This window comes from Pyrus communis, chromosome 2 (assembly GCF_963583255.1).
Source record: "Pyrus communis chromosome 2, drPyrComm1.1, whole genome shotgun sequence".
Taxonomy (NCBI): Eukaryota; Viridiplantae; Streptophyta; class Magnoliopsida; order Rosales; family Rosaceae; genus Pyrus; species Pyrus communis.
In genome coordinates, this window is record NC_084804.1 from 11,041,849 (window position 1) to 11,062,172 (window position 20,324).

At 34.4% G+C, this 20,324-nt stretch overlaps 3 protein-coding genes and 1 pseudogene across 3 annotated transcripts; 2 read left to right on the forward strand and 2 right to left on the reverse strand.

Annotated features, from left to right (window-relative positions):
• Positions 1-826: 826 nt before the first annotated feature.
• LOC137724737 (uncharacterized) lies at positions 827-3,610 on the forward strand. Its single transcript, XM_068463448.1, has 5 exons — positions 827-1,629; positions 2,064-2,202; positions 2,405-2,633; positions 3,120-3,213; positions 3,355-3,610. The coding sequence occupies exons 1-5, from the start codon at positions 827-829 to the stop codon at positions 3,608-3,610; spliced, it is 1,521 nt and encodes a 506-aa protein (XP_068319549.1).
• Positions 3,611-6,798: 3,188 nt separating this feature from the next.
• Positions 6,799-7,395, reverse strand: LOC137724738 (protein DOWNY MILDEW RESISTANCE 6-like). The gene is made up of 2 exons (XM_068463449.1): positions 7,201-7,395; positions 6,799-6,957 (listed from the first exon to the last, which is right to left on the reverse strand). Exons 1-2 carry the CDS (start codon positions 7,393-7,395, stop codon positions 6,799-6,801), a joined length of 354 nt encoding a protein of 117 aa, XP_068319550.1.
• A 3,702-nt stretch (positions 7,396-11,097) lies between these two features.
• LOC137724740 (protein DMR6-LIKE OXYGENASE 2-like) lies at positions 11,098-11,874 on the reverse strand. Its single transcript, XM_068463450.1, has 2 exons — positions 11,680-11,874; positions 11,098-11,343 (listed from the first exon to the last, which is right to left on the reverse strand). The coding sequence occupies exons 1-2, from the start codon at positions 11,872-11,874 to the stop codon at positions 11,098-11,100; spliced, it is 441 nt and encodes a 146-aa protein (XP_068319551.1).
• A 6,933-nt stretch (positions 11,875-18,807) lies between these two features.
• On the forward strand, positions 18,808-19,882 carry LOC137724741 (WAT1-related protein At1g44800-like; annotated as a pseudogene).
• Positions 19,883-20,324: the final 442 nt, after the last annotated feature.

The following is a 20,324-nucleotide window of genomic DNA, read 5'->3' on the forward strand; positions in this document are numbered from 1 at the left end:
CAACACTGCTCAGATTCCCGTTACTGATAATCTGTGTTCATAGCAAAAATGCAGGAGATGTTTGTTAAAGAACGGACTATTGATATGTGATTAATAATTAATATATATATATATATATATATATATTTGTTGTCAACAAAACGTATCGACATATTATTAATGCACCTTCAAAGGCATTGGTGCACCCTAATTTTTTTAATAAAGAACGAACTTCCTAATAAGAATAGAGTATATATATATATTGTTAGTGTGTAAATTGTGATCTGATGTGGTAGTTGTATTTCTAGCTCATATTGCTAGAATGATTAGCTAAATTGGTTGTATACTTTCTTGTTTAAGTCTCATAGGTCTTAAGTAAGTAAGTAGACATGTGTCTTCATCTCATAGGGTGTAAGATGGAAGGCTGGGATTGCATTGATGTTATTATGAATACTGAGATCAAATTTTCTCGAGAATTGCAACCCATGAAAGTGCAAAGGCTACATGGGACATTCTGAAACAAGAATTTGTTGGTGATAAGCAAGTAAGATTTGTGAAACTTCAAGGTCTTAGACAAGATTTTGAGTATACTCGCATGAATGATAATGAATCTCTCTCTATGTATATTGCTAAATTGTTTGATCTGATTAATCAAATGAGAAGTTATGGTGAAGATCAGAGTAATCAGAGAATTGTGTAGAAATTGTTAATTAGTTTGCCTAAATCCTATGATAGTATTGCAGCTCTGATAGAAAATACTAAGGATTTGGACACCATAGATGCTTAGGATGTGATTGTCACTTTAAAGGGTTATGAACAAAGACTTGATAGGCATGGTGAAAGTAGTATGGAGAAAGCATTTGCTAGTTTGAACATTGCATCGAAACCAAATAGGTTTAATGGTCAAACAAACAATAGCAAATACCATAAGAATTTCAAGTCAAAAGGAAAACAGTGGAGTAACAAAACTAATTGGAGTAATAAGGCTGGTGTTCCTATGAAAAATGAAGCAAACAACACTGGAGATAAGTGTAAATTCTGTGATAGACTACACTATGGTGAATGTTGGGTCAAGAACAAGGTCAAGTGTCACAAATGCAATAAGATTGGACATATTGGAAGATACTGTAAGACAAACAAGGTTGTGCAACAAGTAAATCTTGCTCATCAGGTGGAAGAAGCTGTTAATTTGTTCTATGCTAATCACTTTGGTGAAGTGGAGAAAATGATTGATGTGTGGTATATAGATAGTGGATGTAGTAATCATATGACATCCAAGGAATATTTGCTTGTAGACATTGATAGAAATGTGAAAGCCAAGGTCCAAGTAGGCACTGGAGTCTTGGTTAAAGTGGCAGGAAAATGGACACTGGTCATTGAGACAATGAAGGGTAGGAGATATATAAAGGAAGTTATGTTTATACCTGGTCTTGCAGAGAATTTGCTCAGTGTAGGTCAGATGAATGAGCATGGTTACTTTCTTCTGTTTGGAGACTATAGAGTGGATGTGTTTGATGACAGATCTCTAAGAAACTCGGTGGTCAGTGTGAAACCAAAAGGAAATAGGTGTTTTCCCTTGATTTGCAGTACAAACAAAGAGCTTGCATTGAGAACAAATGTGCAAAAGTGTGCAAAGGTGTGGCACAAGAGGTTTGGTCATCTAAATTTCAGGAGTCTTAAGTTATTACAAAGTCAATGAATGGTATTGGGGCTACCTAAAATCCAAGATAATGATGAAATGTGTCAAGGGTGTGCACTTGGGAAGAATCACAGGGAGTCATTTCCCAAAGAATCAATGTGGAAAGCAAATGAACCATTGGAATTAATACACTCAGATGTGTGTGGTCCTATGTAAACTCCAAGTCTGAGTGGAAACAAGTACTTCATTACTTTCATGACTACTTAAGGATGTGTTGGGTCTATTTTTTGACAAACAAATCAGAGGTCTTCCATGTATTTAAGAAATTTAAAGATATGGTAGAGCTTCAATGTGGATATCTTGTGAAGAAATTGAGAACAGATAGGGGATGAGAGTTCACCTCAAATGAATTTGAGAAGTTCTGTGAAACCTTGGGGATATATAGACAACCCATTGTTGCATATTCTCCACAACAGAATGGAGTTGTAGAAAGGAAAAACATGACTGTTGTGGAGATGGCCAAGTGCATGCTGTATGAGAAAGAACTCCCTTACAATGCATGGTGTGAAGCAGTGAACACATCTGTATATCTACTAAACAGAAGTCCTACAAAAGCTTTGGGGAATATTACACCTTTTGAGTAAGTTCAGTGGAAGAAAACATGGGATTGAACACCCAAAAGTGTTTGGTTCAATGTGTTACTCTCTTATTCCAGGAAATTTGACACACAAATTAGAAGAAACAAGTGTCATAGGTATTTTAATTGGATATGGTGCTTGTGAGAAGGGATATAGAGTGCTTAATCCTGCAACTCAAAAGGTTTTGCTCTCTAGGGATGTAATCTTTGATGAAAATGGTAAATGGGACTGGGAGAAGCATAAAATCAAGGAAGTATGCATCCCACTATCTACAAATGAGTCTCTGGACATGGGTAAAATTGATGAAGTGTCAATATCTCTGGAACAAGTGATACCTGATGGGTCTCAAGTTCAAATTGAAAGTTCTCCAGCCACTGGTTCTGATGAATCAACTAGCTCATTATCTATACCTTAGTATGATGATACTCCACTGAGGTATAGGAACTTGAGTGAGATTTATGAGAGATGTCACTTATGTATTGTTTAACCAAAATGCTTTGATGAAGCTGCACATGATAAAGCATGGAAAAAGGCAATGAAGGATGAAATGAGTATGATTGAGAAGAATCAAACATGGGAATTGGTAAGGAGACCATTTAATAAACCTATGATTAGGGTAAAATGGGTGTATAAAACAAAGTTGAACTTAGATGGCTCGGTTCAAAAGAATAAGGCTAGGCTAGTTGCAAAGGGCTATGCACAAAAGCCTGGGATAAACTATAATGAAACCTTTGCACTTGTGGCAAGGTTAGACACCATAAGAACTCTTATTGCACCGATTACAAAGAACGATTGGAAACTGTTTGAACTAGATGTGAAATCGACTTTCTTAAATGGTGTACTTGAAGATGTGGTGTATGTAGGTCAGCCATATGGATTCATTGTGCAAGGAGATGAGGATAAGGTGTACAAATTGCACAAAGCCTTGTATGGTCTAAAGCAGGCACCTAGGGCCTGGTATGGAGAGATTGATTTTTATTTTGCACAGTGTGGTTTCAAAAGAAGTACCAGTTAGGCAACATTGTATACCAAGTGTAGAGGAGACTCAGATTTGATCATAGTGTCCATTTATGTTGATGATATAGTTTATACTGGAAGTTCTCACGAGTTAATGGATGAATTCAAGGCTGATATAATGCATAAGTATGAAATGATAGATTCGGGTTTGCTGCACCATTTTCTAGGAATGAGAGTTATGCAAACTGAAGACAACATCTTCATATACCAGATGAAGTATGTTTCATCTCTGTTGAAGAAATTTGTACTCCAGGATTGTAAACTTGTGAGCACTCCACTTGTACCAAATGAAAAACTGAGAAATGAAGATGATTGTGGAGCTGCAGATGAAGCTTAATATAAGAAAATTGTGTGAAGCTTGCAGTACTTCACAACAACAAAGCCTGATATAATGTATGTTGCATGTTTGTTAGCAAGGTTCATGCACTGTCCTTCTAACAAGCATCATGGGACAGCAAAGAGGGTGCTCAAATATGTTCAAGGAACTCTGGATTTTGGTTTAGAGTACAAGAAAGCAAAGGAGCAATTCTGATAGGCTTGTATGATAGTGATTGAAGTGGTTTAGAAGAAGACATGAAAAGCACATATGGTTATGCTTTTACATTTGGCAACTATTTCTTTTCTTGGACCTCTGTCAAACAACAATGTGTTAATTTGTCCACGGCTAAAGCAGAGTATATTAGTGCATCTGAGGCAATTGCCAAGCCACTTGGCTACGATTTGTGCTAGAAGATTTTGGTGAAATGCAATTTGTTGCAACACCACTGAATTGTGACAATACTTCAACTATTGCTATCACTAAGAATCCCATATTTCATCAAAAAACCAAGCATATAAATAGAAGGTATCACTTCATCAAGGAGGCATTGCAGCAAGGAGTGATTGACTTGGTTCACTGTCCTACAAAGGTGCAAGTTGATGACCTTTTTACAAAGGCATTAGCAAGAGAGCAATTCACCTATCTTAGAGAACTTCTTGGGGTGAAATCAGTTCACAATTTAAAAGGGGTTGTTAGTGTGTAAATTGTGATATGATGTGGTAGTGTGGTAGTTGTATTTCTAGCTCATATTGCTAGAATGATTAGCTAAATTGGTTGTATACTTTCTTGTTTAAGTCTCATAGATCTTAAGTAAGTAGACATGTGTCTTCATCTCATAGGGTGTAAGATAGAAGGCTGGGATTGCCTTGATGTTATTTTGAATATTGCCAAAAGTATATAATGGTTAGAAAGAGAGTGATATTCCCTCACTCTCTCAAATGAATGAAATGGTGAATGTGTGAAGAATATTCAGAGTTATATTCTCTATTCTCTCTCTCTCTATCATCATCTCTCCTTCATTTTTCGTACTGTAATTCCTTTCATTCTCAGAGAGGATATGTGTAGTCATAGCTCACAGTGTATAATTTCTTCGAACTCTAACATATATATCATTGTCCTCAAACAAAAGGTATCAACAGCTTATCAAATACATTTTCGACAGAGCATCCGTTTTTAATAATGAACGAACCTGCTTTACAGATTTCTAAGATATATATATATGTGTGTGTGTGTGTGTGGGGGGGGGGAGGTGAAGTACCTGCAACATGTGACCTATATTGACCACAAATGCATTGGGGACAGGCTCAACAGCCAGCCATTGATCATCTTTCAAGACTTGAAGGCCATGAACTTGTTCTTGGAGAAGAATAGTTATGAGATTAATATTACTGTGTTTAGGTAATCCCAAGGTTAAACTTGGGTCTGGACATGGTGGGGTAATAATTTGCAGCCATCAACTGCACTTGGCTCAGTTCACCCTCAAAAAATCCAGTTTCGAGTCCTAACCCTTCACAAATTAGATCCAGAAGACACAGCCCCAGCTTCCACACCTCCACCGAATAATGTCCCAACACTTCTCTGAAATTTTAGATCAGAAACAAAAAAGAAAATACATCTTTAACAATCTTTTGAATTGCAATGGTGACTTAAAATAAATGTCTTGAAGGGTTACGACGAAGTGATCATAGGCTCATAGTAGAAAAATACCGAACCCGCATATATAGTTCATGAAAAATACAAACGTGTATTGTTTGTTGGAGTTTTGAGACTCCTAGTATCCCACATCGGGGAACTTTTTAGTTCCCATTGCCATTTATATAGGTCTAGTCCTTTGTTCTAGTAATTAGAACTTGAACTATTTGAAAATAGATTGAATGTCTGAGCCTTATAATTTTGTGAATTAGGTATGTATAATGTAGCCTAATACAATTAATATTAATTTTAATTTCAAATAAAGTTTTTTAATTAACATATTAATTAAGACACGTTTGATTAAGAGACACATCTCTTAGAAAAAGCTCAATAGATAGGGTGTGAAACAACCTATATATTTGCAATCACATTTTCCAAATAGTATCATCATTTTCTTCCTCTTTCTCTTCAGTACAAAATTTCCAAAGAGTAAACACACAAAACAATTCACTAGAATTCTATAATCTAGTGCGGGTTATAGAATTAGGTAGTTGTATCCTGGTCGAGCAGACATTGTAGAACCACAAGCACAAAAGTGAGACGGAAATACTGTTCGAAGGACATAGTTTTTGCATTAGCTTCTACCTATGGTTAATCTTGTATTTATTCTTGTTATTTCATTCTGTATAGCAAGTATTTATCATTAATAAAGTATTTCAAGTTTTGTTATTTCTGTTATTTTTATTTATTTCTGAATTTTTGTTCAACATTGTTCAATAGCTCTTTAAAAGATTCGATGCAGAATTGAGCCATTATATAATATTTTAGTATTATTTGTTTAGTTTTCTTTATTTGTAGTGTTTTTTTTCAATATGCTTATAGTACATGTATAAGTATGCAAACAATATATATGTAGGCCTAATTGGATTAATAGTTCCCGTGGTGATAGGGTAGTTGGAAGATAGTCTATGTGGTAAAAAAAAACTAGGATTTAAGCCCCTGTGGTAAAGTCTGTTAGGATTTATGCACTAAATTAAAAATTTCATCAATTTTTTGTTAATTATTAGCACGTGAGCCACACATATTAGGCTAAAACAAAACTCTCCGTACACATGTTAGGCTAAAACGGACTTCTCCATTAATTGTTAACGTGTGAGGCTGGCTCGCGTGCTAATAATTAAAGGAAAGTTGACGGAATTTTCAATTTTAGGCATAAATCCTAACAAACTTTACCATAGGGACTTAAATCCTAGTTTTTTTTTTTACCACATGGGCTATTTTCCAACTACTCTATCACCACGGGGACTATTAATCCAATTAGCCGTATATATGTATTATTCATGCAAACAATATACGTGTATAGTAGTTTAAGAAAACACGTATCTTCCATATGTCTGATAATTGTATGGAAAACAAAGTATTTTTCAAAAAGTGTTTTGTACGCATATAATACACGAATCAACTAACTCTAGGGAAGTGATTAAAATACCGATATTTAGCCGGTTTTTCAGGCCAGGAATCGATGTGTTCCTCCAGAGGATGACAAGTCTTAAATTGTCTCTCCAATAATGTTTCTACTCCTTCACATAGTCGATGCTGGTGTATAGTCTGCAACTTTTCTTAGCATCTTCAGAATAGAGGCTTGCTTTGTCTTCAGAAGGCTGCTCAAAAAACTCCTTGGACACACTCACGACATCATGCATCAAATTGTCTGGCACTCCATGATTAACCAACTGCATTTGCAAATCAAGTTATCGATTTGTAAATCCGCCTTTTAACCACCAAAACAAAAAGAAAGAAGAGGAAGTCATTTTCACACTCTTTTCTCCCGTCTTTTTTTTTTTTTTTTTTTTTTCTCTAGCTTTTGAATTGAATAAATCAAAGAAGAATCAAGGAAAGACATAAACAAGAGAAGCATAGAATGAGAAAACGATAATGTGAAAATCACTACAAAAAAATAAACGAGTAAGGCAAACCTGGAAAAACCCGAACTCTCGGGCAGCTTCTGTGATCTGCTTGATCAGCTGTGGTTTGTCAGTGCCAAGAAAATAAATAACCGGGATGCTCTCAAATAGTGAAACACGTACATTCCCAGGTCTAGTTTCAAGGGGTAATATATAAGATTCAGGTACATACTGCAAGTCCCTTCCGTTTGAGATGAGTTTCTCCATTTTTTTTTTTTTTGTTCAAAATAATGAAGTTAATTAAAAATGAAATGGTTTAAAATAGTTTGAAGGAAGACAGATTAAACGTCCATTTCATAAAAGCATATTCTTTTTTCATGCTGTGGTATAGGAGCATGCAGAAACAGACAAGCCATAGTTGAAAATCAGAAGCGGACAAACCAAATGTTAAACTAAGAAGAATATTTAATTAATCGAAAACAGAAAAATATTGACGAGAAGGCTACATAATTAGGTGTTATTAATATGTTCTTCCCTCAGTTTTTTATTTGGTTGTAGATGCATAAAACAAACAAATATGATCTTAAGGGGAATCTACAAACATCTATCTTGTTGAAGAATTTTGATGAAAATTAAACAAATTTACTGATATATATTTAAATGATATTATGATGACACAGTTTTACGGAAGAAAATACTTAAACTTGAATACTAAGAGCGTAATATGTCCTAATCAACTTGACTATGCCCAAATTGACTAACTAATTCATTGTTAAACATGAATTTGAAATCATCACTCATGAATAGGGGTGACCACAACAATTACAATTTGGAATCGTCGATCATAATTATTTGCATGTTATACATTGTTACGTAAACAATAATAAAAAAATAAAAAAATCACATTGTTGAGGGCTCTACGGTTGACAAGTACAATCCATCTTCGATAATGGATTTCACATTGGTTAAAATTAACATTTGTTGCGGATTCAATTCTTCTAATGAAATAAAAGAAATATCACATTATTGAAGATTGGACCTTTTAATGATTTACGGCAAGAGCTTTTAAAAGCGTCCTCTAGTTTGCTTTTGAAGCAAATATCATAAGAAGAAAAATAGAGCTTTTAATTAGATTATATCGGATCTCTAGGAAAAACTAAATGGAAAATTGCCATCTCCTTACACAATTACAATTTACACTTACTCGGCAATCCACCACACAATCAAGTGACCCCCTCACTGAAAAAAATAACAAATTAAAAGAGGAAAAGTATAAACTTAAATTGTAAGGTCTAATTCAGCTATGCACCTATGGACCAAAATATATAGATTTTGATGCAAATCAAATTCAATAACCTGTCTTAGTAAGTACAAGAGCTTAAGTAAATCCAGCCGATCATAAGCATGCTTTGTCTCCCCTCTCCATTTTCATCTTCGAAACTTTGCCATGCACGACTAAGATGGAATCAACACCAATCTTCGAAACTTCATTACATATTGTTTTCTGTTCCTGCTCAGCGTTGGAGGACATTCTTGTTTATGCGCGGAGTCTTAGGCAAGTTGTCGAAGTCCTAATCCTCAGCCGGGAAGATCTCGTAGTGCGTTCGAATCTTGTTGAGCCTCAGATACTTCTGCTAAAGTGACTCTGTCGGTATGTTTCGTGCTAACAAAGGACGAGCACCACCCCAAGTGTTTGTGCCCAAGCCCAATGACGATGGGTGTTGGGGTGTCCTGAATTCCAGCATCGATCTCTCTTTGCCTCATTGTTATATATATATATGGGCATTGTCAAACAACAAAGTTACAAATTAACAAGCTCAAGAATTTATTAATACCATCAAATATTTCTCTCTATAAAAATAATCATCTTATTATTCATCCATTGATCTGTAACCCAATTTCTTAATTGATTCTTAAAAAATTTCATAGTAAAAAATGCTCTATCACATGGGATTACTGTATGTATTATGTGCATTTTTTTCTCAAAAAAAAAAAATGAGTGGGTTCATCCGCCCCCTCTGGGCCCAAGGTGGCTTCGTCTATATATATCTAACATACTTTGACACTCATTTTGTGGGGCCCATTTCATAATATATTTCAACAGTCCGAACCGTCTATATTTTAGTACATTGTTCATAGATTATCTTTGCAAAAAAATTAGACAAATCCAAAACCATTAAAACATTCATTTGTAGTGAAGAAAATGGATAAATACGGTTTTACAAAGAGACACTAAATTTAAAGAGAATGGACAAATACGATTGGGGTGATTTTTGATAGACATGATTTATGAGGTAAAGCATAAAGAGAGACAGTTAAATGTGTGTGTCCGCAAAAACGTGTGTCAAAATGTGTGTCAAAAACATGTGACCCCTAATCCAACTGCATAATGTTGCTACAGAATCATCATATAAACAAATGTGACAAATAAGAAAAATGTACTTCAGTCACGGTACATATGGCTATATTTTTATGAGGGGGTCCAAATGGTAACTTCATATTATCATAAGGGTAAATTCATATTAAATATCAAGTTGGACATTAGTTTTAAGGAAAAATAACATATTTCAGAAAAAAATACTAAGTCTAATAAAATATTTTAGGATAAGCCACACATCTTATTGCAAGTAAGCCTTTGACTGAATAAAAGGGGTGGGAGATTACCGTCTTGTCCTCAAGCTTATTTTTTTAGGATTTTATAAAGGCTTAAAAGGCCCTCAAAGCCTAGGGTTTACTTTTACGATTTAGCGTTTTAGAAGGTTCGTCGAGGTTTGGGGTTGATCATTTTGGGTTTAGGGTTCTAAAATGTCTTGGGAAGAGCTTAGGGCTTAAGGTGTAGGTCTTGGATTATGGATGGAGAACTAGAGCTTAGGGTTTAAGGTGTAGGTCTCGGGTTATGAACGGAGAACTAGAGCTATGCCTTAAGTGATTAACATAGTGAAATTATTTTTCTTCTAAAAAAGCCTTACGTATGCATGTTACTCACAATTGATTAGGAAGATTAATTGCTATGGCCTTGTTTTAGCTTGAATTTCTTTTGAATTTGATATGCAAAATAATGGCTTCCTAATCAAAAGGGTAGAGATATGATGGAGACAAAAGGGGACGATTACATAAGAACTTGAAGTTATAACGTCAATTTCTTTTCCTATAGTTATAAAGGAATTAGAGAAACAAGCACAAACAAAACCGGTCACAAACTTTTAACCAAAAATCGAATAGAGATAAACAAACATTAAACTGTATTTACACTACGGTTTAGCGCCCCTCTATGTTGGGTTCCTATTTGTTAGGCCCAACTATGATGAATGAAAATATGTTTAGTTTATTTTATCTCTCTTTCCCTTTTTCTCTCTAATCAGGTAGAGTCTTATCACTCTAGTTGTATTTTTCATCAAACTTCCATAACTAGTATTATTTGTACATATTTCCGAAAGAATAATCTTGCATAATCTTTTGGAAGAAGTTTACAACAGCCAATTTCCAACGGGAAGAACATTGTGTCATCGATACATGTATCAAGTATTCAGAGAATCAGATTCATTCCTAATTTAACAATAAGTGCCTTTTTATTTTAATATTAAATAATGAATTCATTTAATCATAACACAATTCAACCTTGGAGAGCTTTGATTTTAGTTGACATAATAAACTCCCGTATACGTCCACGAGATTCCAATCCAAAGATTGTTAAGCTATACACAGAGAAGATGAAGAAAGATGAACCATCACATAGAAACAGAGGAAAGATAGCTGAAAATGATTCTTGTATTCATTTCTTAGTGAAGAAGTAATTACATTGATGAGGTATTTATACAACTCACTAACTTCTAACAAACTGCCCATCTATAATCTTTGGACAAGTGGCAACATCACAAGCATACAAACAACCACGTTATATCTCTATCAAAGACCTCTGTCAACAAATTGGAAACTAAATGACACTTGATCAAATGGACGTTGGCTGCTTTAAGGTTGGAGCTTATAAAGGTCGAGCGGCGCTACTCCATCAAGAGTACCTTGTATGTAGGTGCTAGCAAAATCTTTATATATAAAAGCTCTGTAGAGTGGAGAACTGTCCTTAATAAGTGCTTTTGCAGGTTCAATACGGCAGGTGCTAGAAGTATTTATGAAGCATCCGACTGATGTCCTTGAAACCTTACTATCTGTCACAACTCTGTGGTCAGCACTGCTCAGATTCCCACTGCTAATAATCTGTATTCATAACAAAATGCATGAGAATGTTGTTAAACAACGGACTATTGATCTGTTATTAATAATATATTGAGATATATATATATATATATATATTATTGTCGTCAACAAAGCGTATCAATATAGTATTAATGCACCTTCAAAAACATTGATGCACACTAATTTCTTTAATAAAGAACGAATTTCGTCCACAGAATGAAGTATATATAAGTCTGGCTAGATATAATACGGCTATGGAACATGCGTACATTCTTAATATTCGGCGTTCATGATGAAAATGAACCTCCCGTACGGGAAACTTCTCAGATAAACATGTAATATAAGTGGGTGAAGTACCTGTAACATGTGACCAATACTGACCACAAATGCATTAGGGACAGGCTCAACAGCCAGCCACTGCTCATCTTTCAAAACTTGAAGGCCATTAACTTGTTCTTGGAGAAGAATAGTTATGAGATTAATATTAAAGTGTTTAGGTAATCCCAAGGTTAAACTTGGGTCTGGACATGGTGGGTAATTATTTGCAGCCATCACTTGCACTTGGCTCAGTTCACCCTCAAAAAATCCAGTTTCGAGTCCTACCCCTTCACAAATTAGATCCAGAAGACAAAGCCCCAGCTTTCTCACCTCCACAGAATAATTTCCCGTCACTTCTCTGAAATTTTAGATCAGAAACAAAATGAAAATACATCTTTAACAATATTTGAATTGCAGAAGTAACTTAAAATAATTACTGAACACGTATTTATTTACATGAAAAATACGACGTGTATTATTCAGTAGCTCTTTAAAGGATTCAATGAAGAATTGAGCCATTACATAATGTTTCAGTGCGTATTATTTGTTTAACTGAAAATATGAGTACACCCCTTAGAATTCAATTTTCTTTAACTAAAACCCGTCATGGTAAGTTTTTCTAACAAAAACCCAATGATTAAGCTCCAACTAAGCAATATCCATAATTAAGTTTGACTTGGCAAAATTTGTATTTGTTGATGTCTAAATTACCCTTAATAACACTTACTTTGGGTCTCTCACTTATTATCTACATTTTATTTTACATTATTTCATTCAATTAAATGTCTTCAAATACCTTATGGGGATTTGGAAAAAAATTTAAATGTCATGATTCATATGCATTTAATAACAAAAATTTACATGATACCAATGTTCCTTATATATTTGTTTTCTCATGATGCTAACAAGTAAATTAGTATATCCTACAAATATAAAAAGGTTATTTTATTCAAAATTATCAATATTTTAAATATAAAATAGGTAAATTATTTTGCACAACATATATATAATAACAATATAAGTTCCTAGTAAATTATGTAATGATACATGCAAAATAATTTTCCTACAAAATAAATAAATATTTTTTATTCAAAATTAATTAAATACCAATATTTTGCAAATATATATAACAATTTACCTACATGCAAAATAATTTACCTACAAAATAAAAGAATGTAGATTGATTGCACACTCTATATAATAATAACAAAATGTGGCTAGTATATATGTATTATCACATGAAAAATAATTTACCTACAAAATAGTTATGAGATTTCCCCTGGTGATTGAATGTTGCTTCTGATTCGTTAAACAATTCTTCCTCTTCCTGATTGAATTCCCACATCATCCTTGAGGAAGAAGAAGAAGACATTGAAAGAAAGAAACAGAAACTATGAATAATGATACAGATTTTTGTGAATAAGGAAGCAGAAACTATAAATAATGATAGAGAGCTTGAGAATTTTGGTGTGAGATTTGTGAGGATGGATGGTGGATTATATAGAGGATTCAGAAAGGATTAGGTTGTGCATAATGCCACGTGGCATCCCGTCATTCGTTACAAATCTGATGGAAATCTATCCTCAAAGATTGTAAACAGATTATGACACGTGGCATGCCGTCATTCGTTAAAAATCTGATGGAAATCTATCCTCAAAGATTGTGAACCGATTATGACACGTGGCGCGACATGATTGGTTAATAATCTTATCAGAAATCCATCACCAATAATTGTATTATTTTGTAATATTTTGTATTATTTAATAATACTTCGGATAATGACACGTGGCGCAACGAGAACGATTAAAAATCTTATCCGATATTACAATTAAAATTATTTTGTATTATTTTATAAATAAAAAAAAATACTAATATTTTATTGCCTATTGCCAGGGCTATTGAAGTGTAACGGTGGAGATGCAAATTCTATTGCCAGGGCTACTTACTGTTCATTAAGGGCAGTTACTGTTCATTAGGTGGATTGAATAGTGTATTGCCAGGGGGGAGGGCTCCAACGTTGGAGTTGCTCTTAGGCCTTATTTGGTAACCTATATAACATACCGGATAGGATCACTATTACGATTCCATATATTTGATGCTGTTTTGTATTAAATAATACCCAAACTAAGTGATCCATGCTCGCCGGTCCGCAAGTGCAGCTTCAAAGTGCCAAGCTTAGTCCCTGTGGAAAAGGCAGGAAGGAAGCAATATACCAAGATGCAACTCGAGAGAAAAGAAATTGTTCTCTTTGTAAATTCCTGTCTTCAGTGTTTTCTTTGCTACTCACGGGTACAAGACAAGGAGGCTACCCTGTTATATAAGAGTTCCACCAAAAGCTTTGTGTGCTAGGGATTCGAAAGAGAAGGAAAAATGAAGATTATAAAGTCTGCAAAAGAAAAGAAAGCTACAACAGGGAATAAAAAAAAGGGTGCTTTATATTTTGGTCCTTACAATTCATTATTTCTAGATAAAAACCTATCTATCTTTAAAGATCCAGTTTAAGCCCAAATTTAAAATTTACAAACATATAGGAACACTAATGACCTATTAATCCAATTTATTTACACTCATGCCACTCATGCTTTATGGTCCCTTTTTCAAATTCCTAAATTTATGCCAAATTAAAAGTAGTAGAAAAAGTGAAATAAAATGAAAAAAGTGTTTGCATTAACCGTATCTATGTCAAACTAGAAAAGTAGTTTTTTTTTTTTCGTGATATATTTTGTAGCAGTTTTATCCATATTAATTGGTAGGTAAATTAGTTTGTTCCAATTATTTAAAAAAAAAAAATACTACACCTATGTTATATATTTTGAATCAAATAACATTCCTCTAACTTGTAGGTAAATTATTTTATATGTATTGTTATATATGTTAGATACGTTTTGTTGTTGTATAAACATGAGTGGAACATAATATTGTTGATTTTATACATCAAACTGCATTTCTTTTGTTATAGGTAAAGTAGTTTCCATGTACAAGTACTTATGTTAGGCAAGTTTTGTTGTTGGTACATACAATATTTTGTATCATTGTAAAGAAAGATATTACATTACACCCATCGTATAATTGTTGTAGGTAAATTAATTTGTTCTAATTATATAAAAAAAATACACTACACCTAGTTATATTTAATTTTTCCAATTATTAAAAAAAATTATACTACACCCAACCAAATAACATTTCTCTAACTTGTAGTTAAATTATTTTCCATGTATTGTTAGATATGTTATGCACGTTTTATTGTTGTATAAACATGGGTGTAACATAGTATTTTTAATACTATGCATCGAACTACATTTCTTCTTAATATAGGTAAATTATTTTCCATGTAATTAGTACATATGTTAGGCACGTTTTGATGTTGGTATAAACATTATTTTGCATCATTGTAAAAAAGAGATATTATATTACACCCATGGTATAATTGTTGTAGGTAAATTAATGTGCATGTAGATAATGAAATACAATGTTCTAATATATTAATAAAAAAGGATAAATTCAAAAGTATGCAAGAGTAGGGTGAAAAAACTGAATCGAATAGTTTTATGAAAATTCAAAACCTTTCTAAAAAATTAATATGCAATAAATTTTTAACATTAATGTCTTCTTTTTTTCTTGTTGCAAAATCATTTACTATTTCCTTACAATTAATTGTCTACATCAAGTATGTAATAGGGTATTTTAGGCATGTGAAAAATGTAAAATGTGTGAATTAATATGAAGTTAATGAATTTGCTTATGTGGATCCTAGTCATTGGGTTTTCTTTGAGTAAAAAAGTTATGCAGGGTTTTATATGAAGAAAATTGAGTTTAAAGGACTAAAGTCATATTTTCACTAAAAAAAATAAAGGAAGTTGTCTTCTAAGTTGCTAGAAGATTTGACGCAAACACAAAGAAAAGATGAGAGGGAAACAAAAGCTCCTCCAAAACTTTCCATTCACGTAAGCATTATGAGCATGGTCCCCATGGATTAAATTTTGTGCATAAAACAAGAAATATATCAGCGGCAACTGCTCTACGACACCAAAGATTGAAAAAGATCATTATTTCATAAAGAAATAACGTGGAGATGACTCATAGAATTTGCATGCAAAAAAAAAAGATGGTCTTAGTCTCACAAGTAAACAAAGACATGCATCAACTCTCATTGACTTCATTCTAAAAGCATGCCACATCCTCAAATAGATAGCAGAAGATAGCAATCCTCAATGAAAAAACAAAATCCTATTTGGACTTGGTAAGATAAGAGAAGGAAAAGGCTTGCTGACAACTCCCCAAATCAAATGGGAAAGACACTCACGTGGCAACTTTAAAATGCCACAGCTCTCCAACATAAAATCATGTGCTTTCTTTTGAACGAAAGTCTAACTATAAAAGCTTGACAAAAGCATTTATATATATAAAAAAAAAAAAATGCTGCTCTGCCACTTGCTTTTGTTAAACAATATGAAAGCAAAGACTTGATGTGCTGCTGTGCAAAGATAAAAAGGCGACAACAAAGTGACAGGTATGACGTCAAAATGAAATGGGTTTAAAGACAAAGTGAAAAAAAGGGCAAATAAAAGAAAGAAAGGTTGCTCATCACGTGGGAGTCTAGGTCTCACCCTAAATGCACTAGGCTTTGATTATTAAAGGAAAAGACATGGGTCATTCTCGTCAAAACTCATCAATTCATTTTTTGCCAATCATCATCTTTTAGCTCAAATTAATCAAATGGGCACCTTCTTTTTGCCGAAGTCTCAAGCCAAGTCTCCAGAACCCCAAATCGATGACAACGGCACCGCTCTCATCTCCTTTGCAGCCTCATTGCCGCATCAAATAGAAGACAACCTCGAACCACTTCAAAATTCGTAGACATTAATCACCTCAAAGATGGACTTACGCTACGTCAAATTTAATTTCAAAATTTCAAAGTGGTCGAATGGCACAAAGTCACTCTAAATTCAATTGGTATGAAGCCATGTCAAGTTACAAGGGGCACGAAGCCATATCAAATCCCAAATGGTATGAAGCTGAAGAAAAGTCTCAAATGGCATAAAGTCATGTCAAATATCAAATAGCACAAAGCTGCATTAAATTTCAAACTTGCTCCAAATGTTTAAAGTCCTCGTGCCGCACAAGCTAAAACTGCACAAGGCATCAAAAACTCTAATAGCTCAAAGTCCTCGCCCACACGAGCTAAAATTGCAAAAGGCATCAAATGCTCGAACTGTTTGAAGTCCTCGCCCGCACGACCTAAAACTGCATAAGGCATCAAACGCTCCAACGACTTAAAGTTCTCACCCGCACGAGCTAAAACTGCACAAGGCATCAAAAGCTCCAAACGACTCAAAATCTTCGCCCGCACGAGTTAAAACTGCACAAGGCATCAAACGCTCCAACGGTTTAAAGTCCTTGCCCGCACAAGCTAAAACTGCACAAGGCATCAAAAGCTCGAACGGCTCAAAGTCCTCGCTCGCACGAGCTAAAACTTCACAAGGCATCAAACCTCAACAAATACATCAGGAACTACGAGTGATTGATCCCTCAACGAGAGTACGCAGGCAATCTAAGGCTCGACCTAGGTGCAGTCGCAAAATGAAATAAACACCCAAATTCCCAAATTACGATTTATTCAAATTGGAATCAAAGGGTATTCCTTTCTCAAAAGAAGGCTTGTAATTAATAGGCATGTAGCCTATAATGGGTCGAACTCGAATTAATAAAAATCCTCTTTGAAAACATGAATGAGGGTGAAATTGTGTCGAGTAAATTATTTGTTTACATATTGGGTACAATTTTTGCTCAACAGACCTGCTAAGTTATCCAACCAAAAAGCTGTGTATTATTAGTCGGGTGGTCTCTCGCCCACTATGTTCCCCTCATTTTCACTCTACTCCTCTTACATCGCTTGCTCTCTCCTCTGAATCCAAGGTTCTTCCTCCTCTTCTGAATATGAGGTTCTTCTTCCTCCTCTTTGTTCCTCCCTCCTATTTTTCTTGCAATTTTTCTTCTCTATCTGTTCTGCCCTCCTTTTTTTTTTTTTTTTTTTTTCCCAATCAGATTGAATCTGATTGTTGTTCTCTCTAATTTTGCAATTGATTTTATAAATTTTCAATTGCTAAAGAACCCATATGCCTCCTTTGGGTCATATCCTTTGGAATCATTCTAGTGTAAGAATGTAATTTTTCGTTAAAGTGAATAGTACTATGGGCTTTTTGTTAAAACTCCCTATAAATAATACTGTCATTATTCTGATATTGCACCAAATGCCCAACTATCCGGTAACTATTTATCCTCTCCAACAAAAATAATCAGTACATTACGAGCTGCCAAATGAGGCCTTAAAGCCCATGGTTGACTTTTGTGCGTATGAATTTGGATGTAAAACTTTGAGGGTATGAATTTGGAATGTAAACTAAAAGCTCCTGTATCAGAAGAGTCGGTCACAAACTTTTAACCAAAAATCGAACAGACTAAACAAAAAATAAGCTGTATCCAAACAACGGTTTAACGCATTAGGTTTGCCTTGTTATTAAGTGCAGCTTTCCCATTTGGGGCAGCTATGATGAATGAAAATTCTGCAATCAGTATTATTTGGGCATGTTTCCGAAAGAAATAATTCTGCAGACTGCAGAATCCTTTGGAACAAGTCTACAAAAGCAAATTTCCAACAGGAAGAACAATTCTTATTCTCCACAGCAACATATGCGTTATATCGTATCACCAAATCACTATAAAAGAAAAAGAATAGGGAAGAATCCGTATAGGGCAAGTGCTTAAAAACAATTATTGTGTCGTCGATACATGTATCAAGTATTCAAAAAATCAGATTCTTAACTAATTTAACTATAAGTGCCCTTTTTATTTTAATAAACTAAATAATGAATTCATTTAGTCTCACAAGTTCATTAATCGTTCTTATAAAAACAATCAAACCATAGCCATTCAGTCTTACAGAACAAGTTCAATCAAACCAATTTTTTTATGCAGATCAAAGAAAGAAGCAAAATTTTATTGAAATTAATAAAGAGTGTGGGCATATATGTCGTCAAAAGCGTTTGCCTCCTGAGAGAAATACAAGGGGGCACTTGGTGCAACCGTGCAAGGCTTGAAAACCCAGGGAAAAAAGTTCATTGAATGCAACTGCCTCCACTGGACTGAACCCGACACCTGCCTCCGACAATGGTTGAAGAAATATTGGCTATTGCTATGGTTTCAGGAATAATTAAGTGTAGCCAAACTAGCTGATTAGAGGAATATAACCATTACTTTTGTTCTAAGTACTAAGCACACAATTCTCTCAACATGCAGGCATTATCAAAACAGAACCACATTCACAAATACGGATGAATTTAGTGCGTAATTCCTTTGACTATAAACAGGGGGAGAGTAGCAAAAAGATATGTTGCAGAGTAATGAGATATGGCACCTGGAGTATGTCCATACGGGATGGCCTTCACGAGATTCAAGCCGCACTGTTTTGGCACAGATAGGTTATACATTTCTACTTTTTCACAGCTGCTTCGTTTGATCACGGGATGAATCCTCATGTCTTTGTAACCTATCGACACATAGTAGGTGGCGTTGTGATGTTTCCATTTGCCTATTTTCTTGAAAGGTACTTCTAGCTTGCCGTCATGAACTGAACAATTAGAGTACATTTTAACACTGAATACATTCGACTGAAAAATCTCATTATTATGAGAGTGAAGGTTTACCATTTGAAGTTTCTTTTTTGTTTCCCTGCAGAAAAGTAAGGCCAAAGTTGACACTAGCATTGTTTCATTCACATTTGAGATTGTCTGAAGCAGGAAAATACTAACCTTTTTCTGTTGATGAAGAACAGGGTTAGCTTAACCCTTAACATGTATTTTGCAAGCTTGAAGTACACGTCTCCAACCTTTGTCACATCGGTCGCCAACACCATTCCATCCATGACTTTTCTAATTGTAGTAATTCTCTGGTCGGGCATTAAAAGCTCACAAACACCTGAAAGATAAGTATACATCTCTCGCTTGTTTTTAACAACACTTTTCAATACACATCTCATATAGGATGGAGGCCCCGTGGAATAGCTAAAATCTTCGGAACCTTAATATCTTCGGCTGGAGTCATGACCATGACCTTGTACAAAGTACCTGCCATGCGAAGCTAACCAGGAGATCCAATACACATCAGAAGAAACTCTGTTCCCACAAACTGGACGAAAGGATCAATCCTCCTCATTGCAAGTTGTATACAGAAAAAGTTAGCCTAATTCATAGCAACACAACAAACCATGCATTATCAGCTACATAAAAACATTATGTTAAAAAATAAATTACATCACAGTAAGTTAGCCTAATTCATAGCAACACAACAAACAATGCATGCATTATCGGCTACATAAGAACATTATGATAAAAAAGAAATTATATCACCGTAAACTAATACATGGTATTATAATGCAAGAGATTTCATTTACAGTAAGTATTCTTCTATCTGTAGGCAATCACATTGAAGAAATATCCTGCACAACTATCACTAACCGCATAGATATACTGTATTGGGGCAGCACAATCGGCTGTCTTCACATTAATCATACAACACAAACAGGCAGCATGGAGTATTAGATACAACAATGACTTCTGGTCCATCATATATGCTGTAAGTAAAGCTATGACATGAGTGGAATTCTAATTTATTAAGTAGCTATTGAC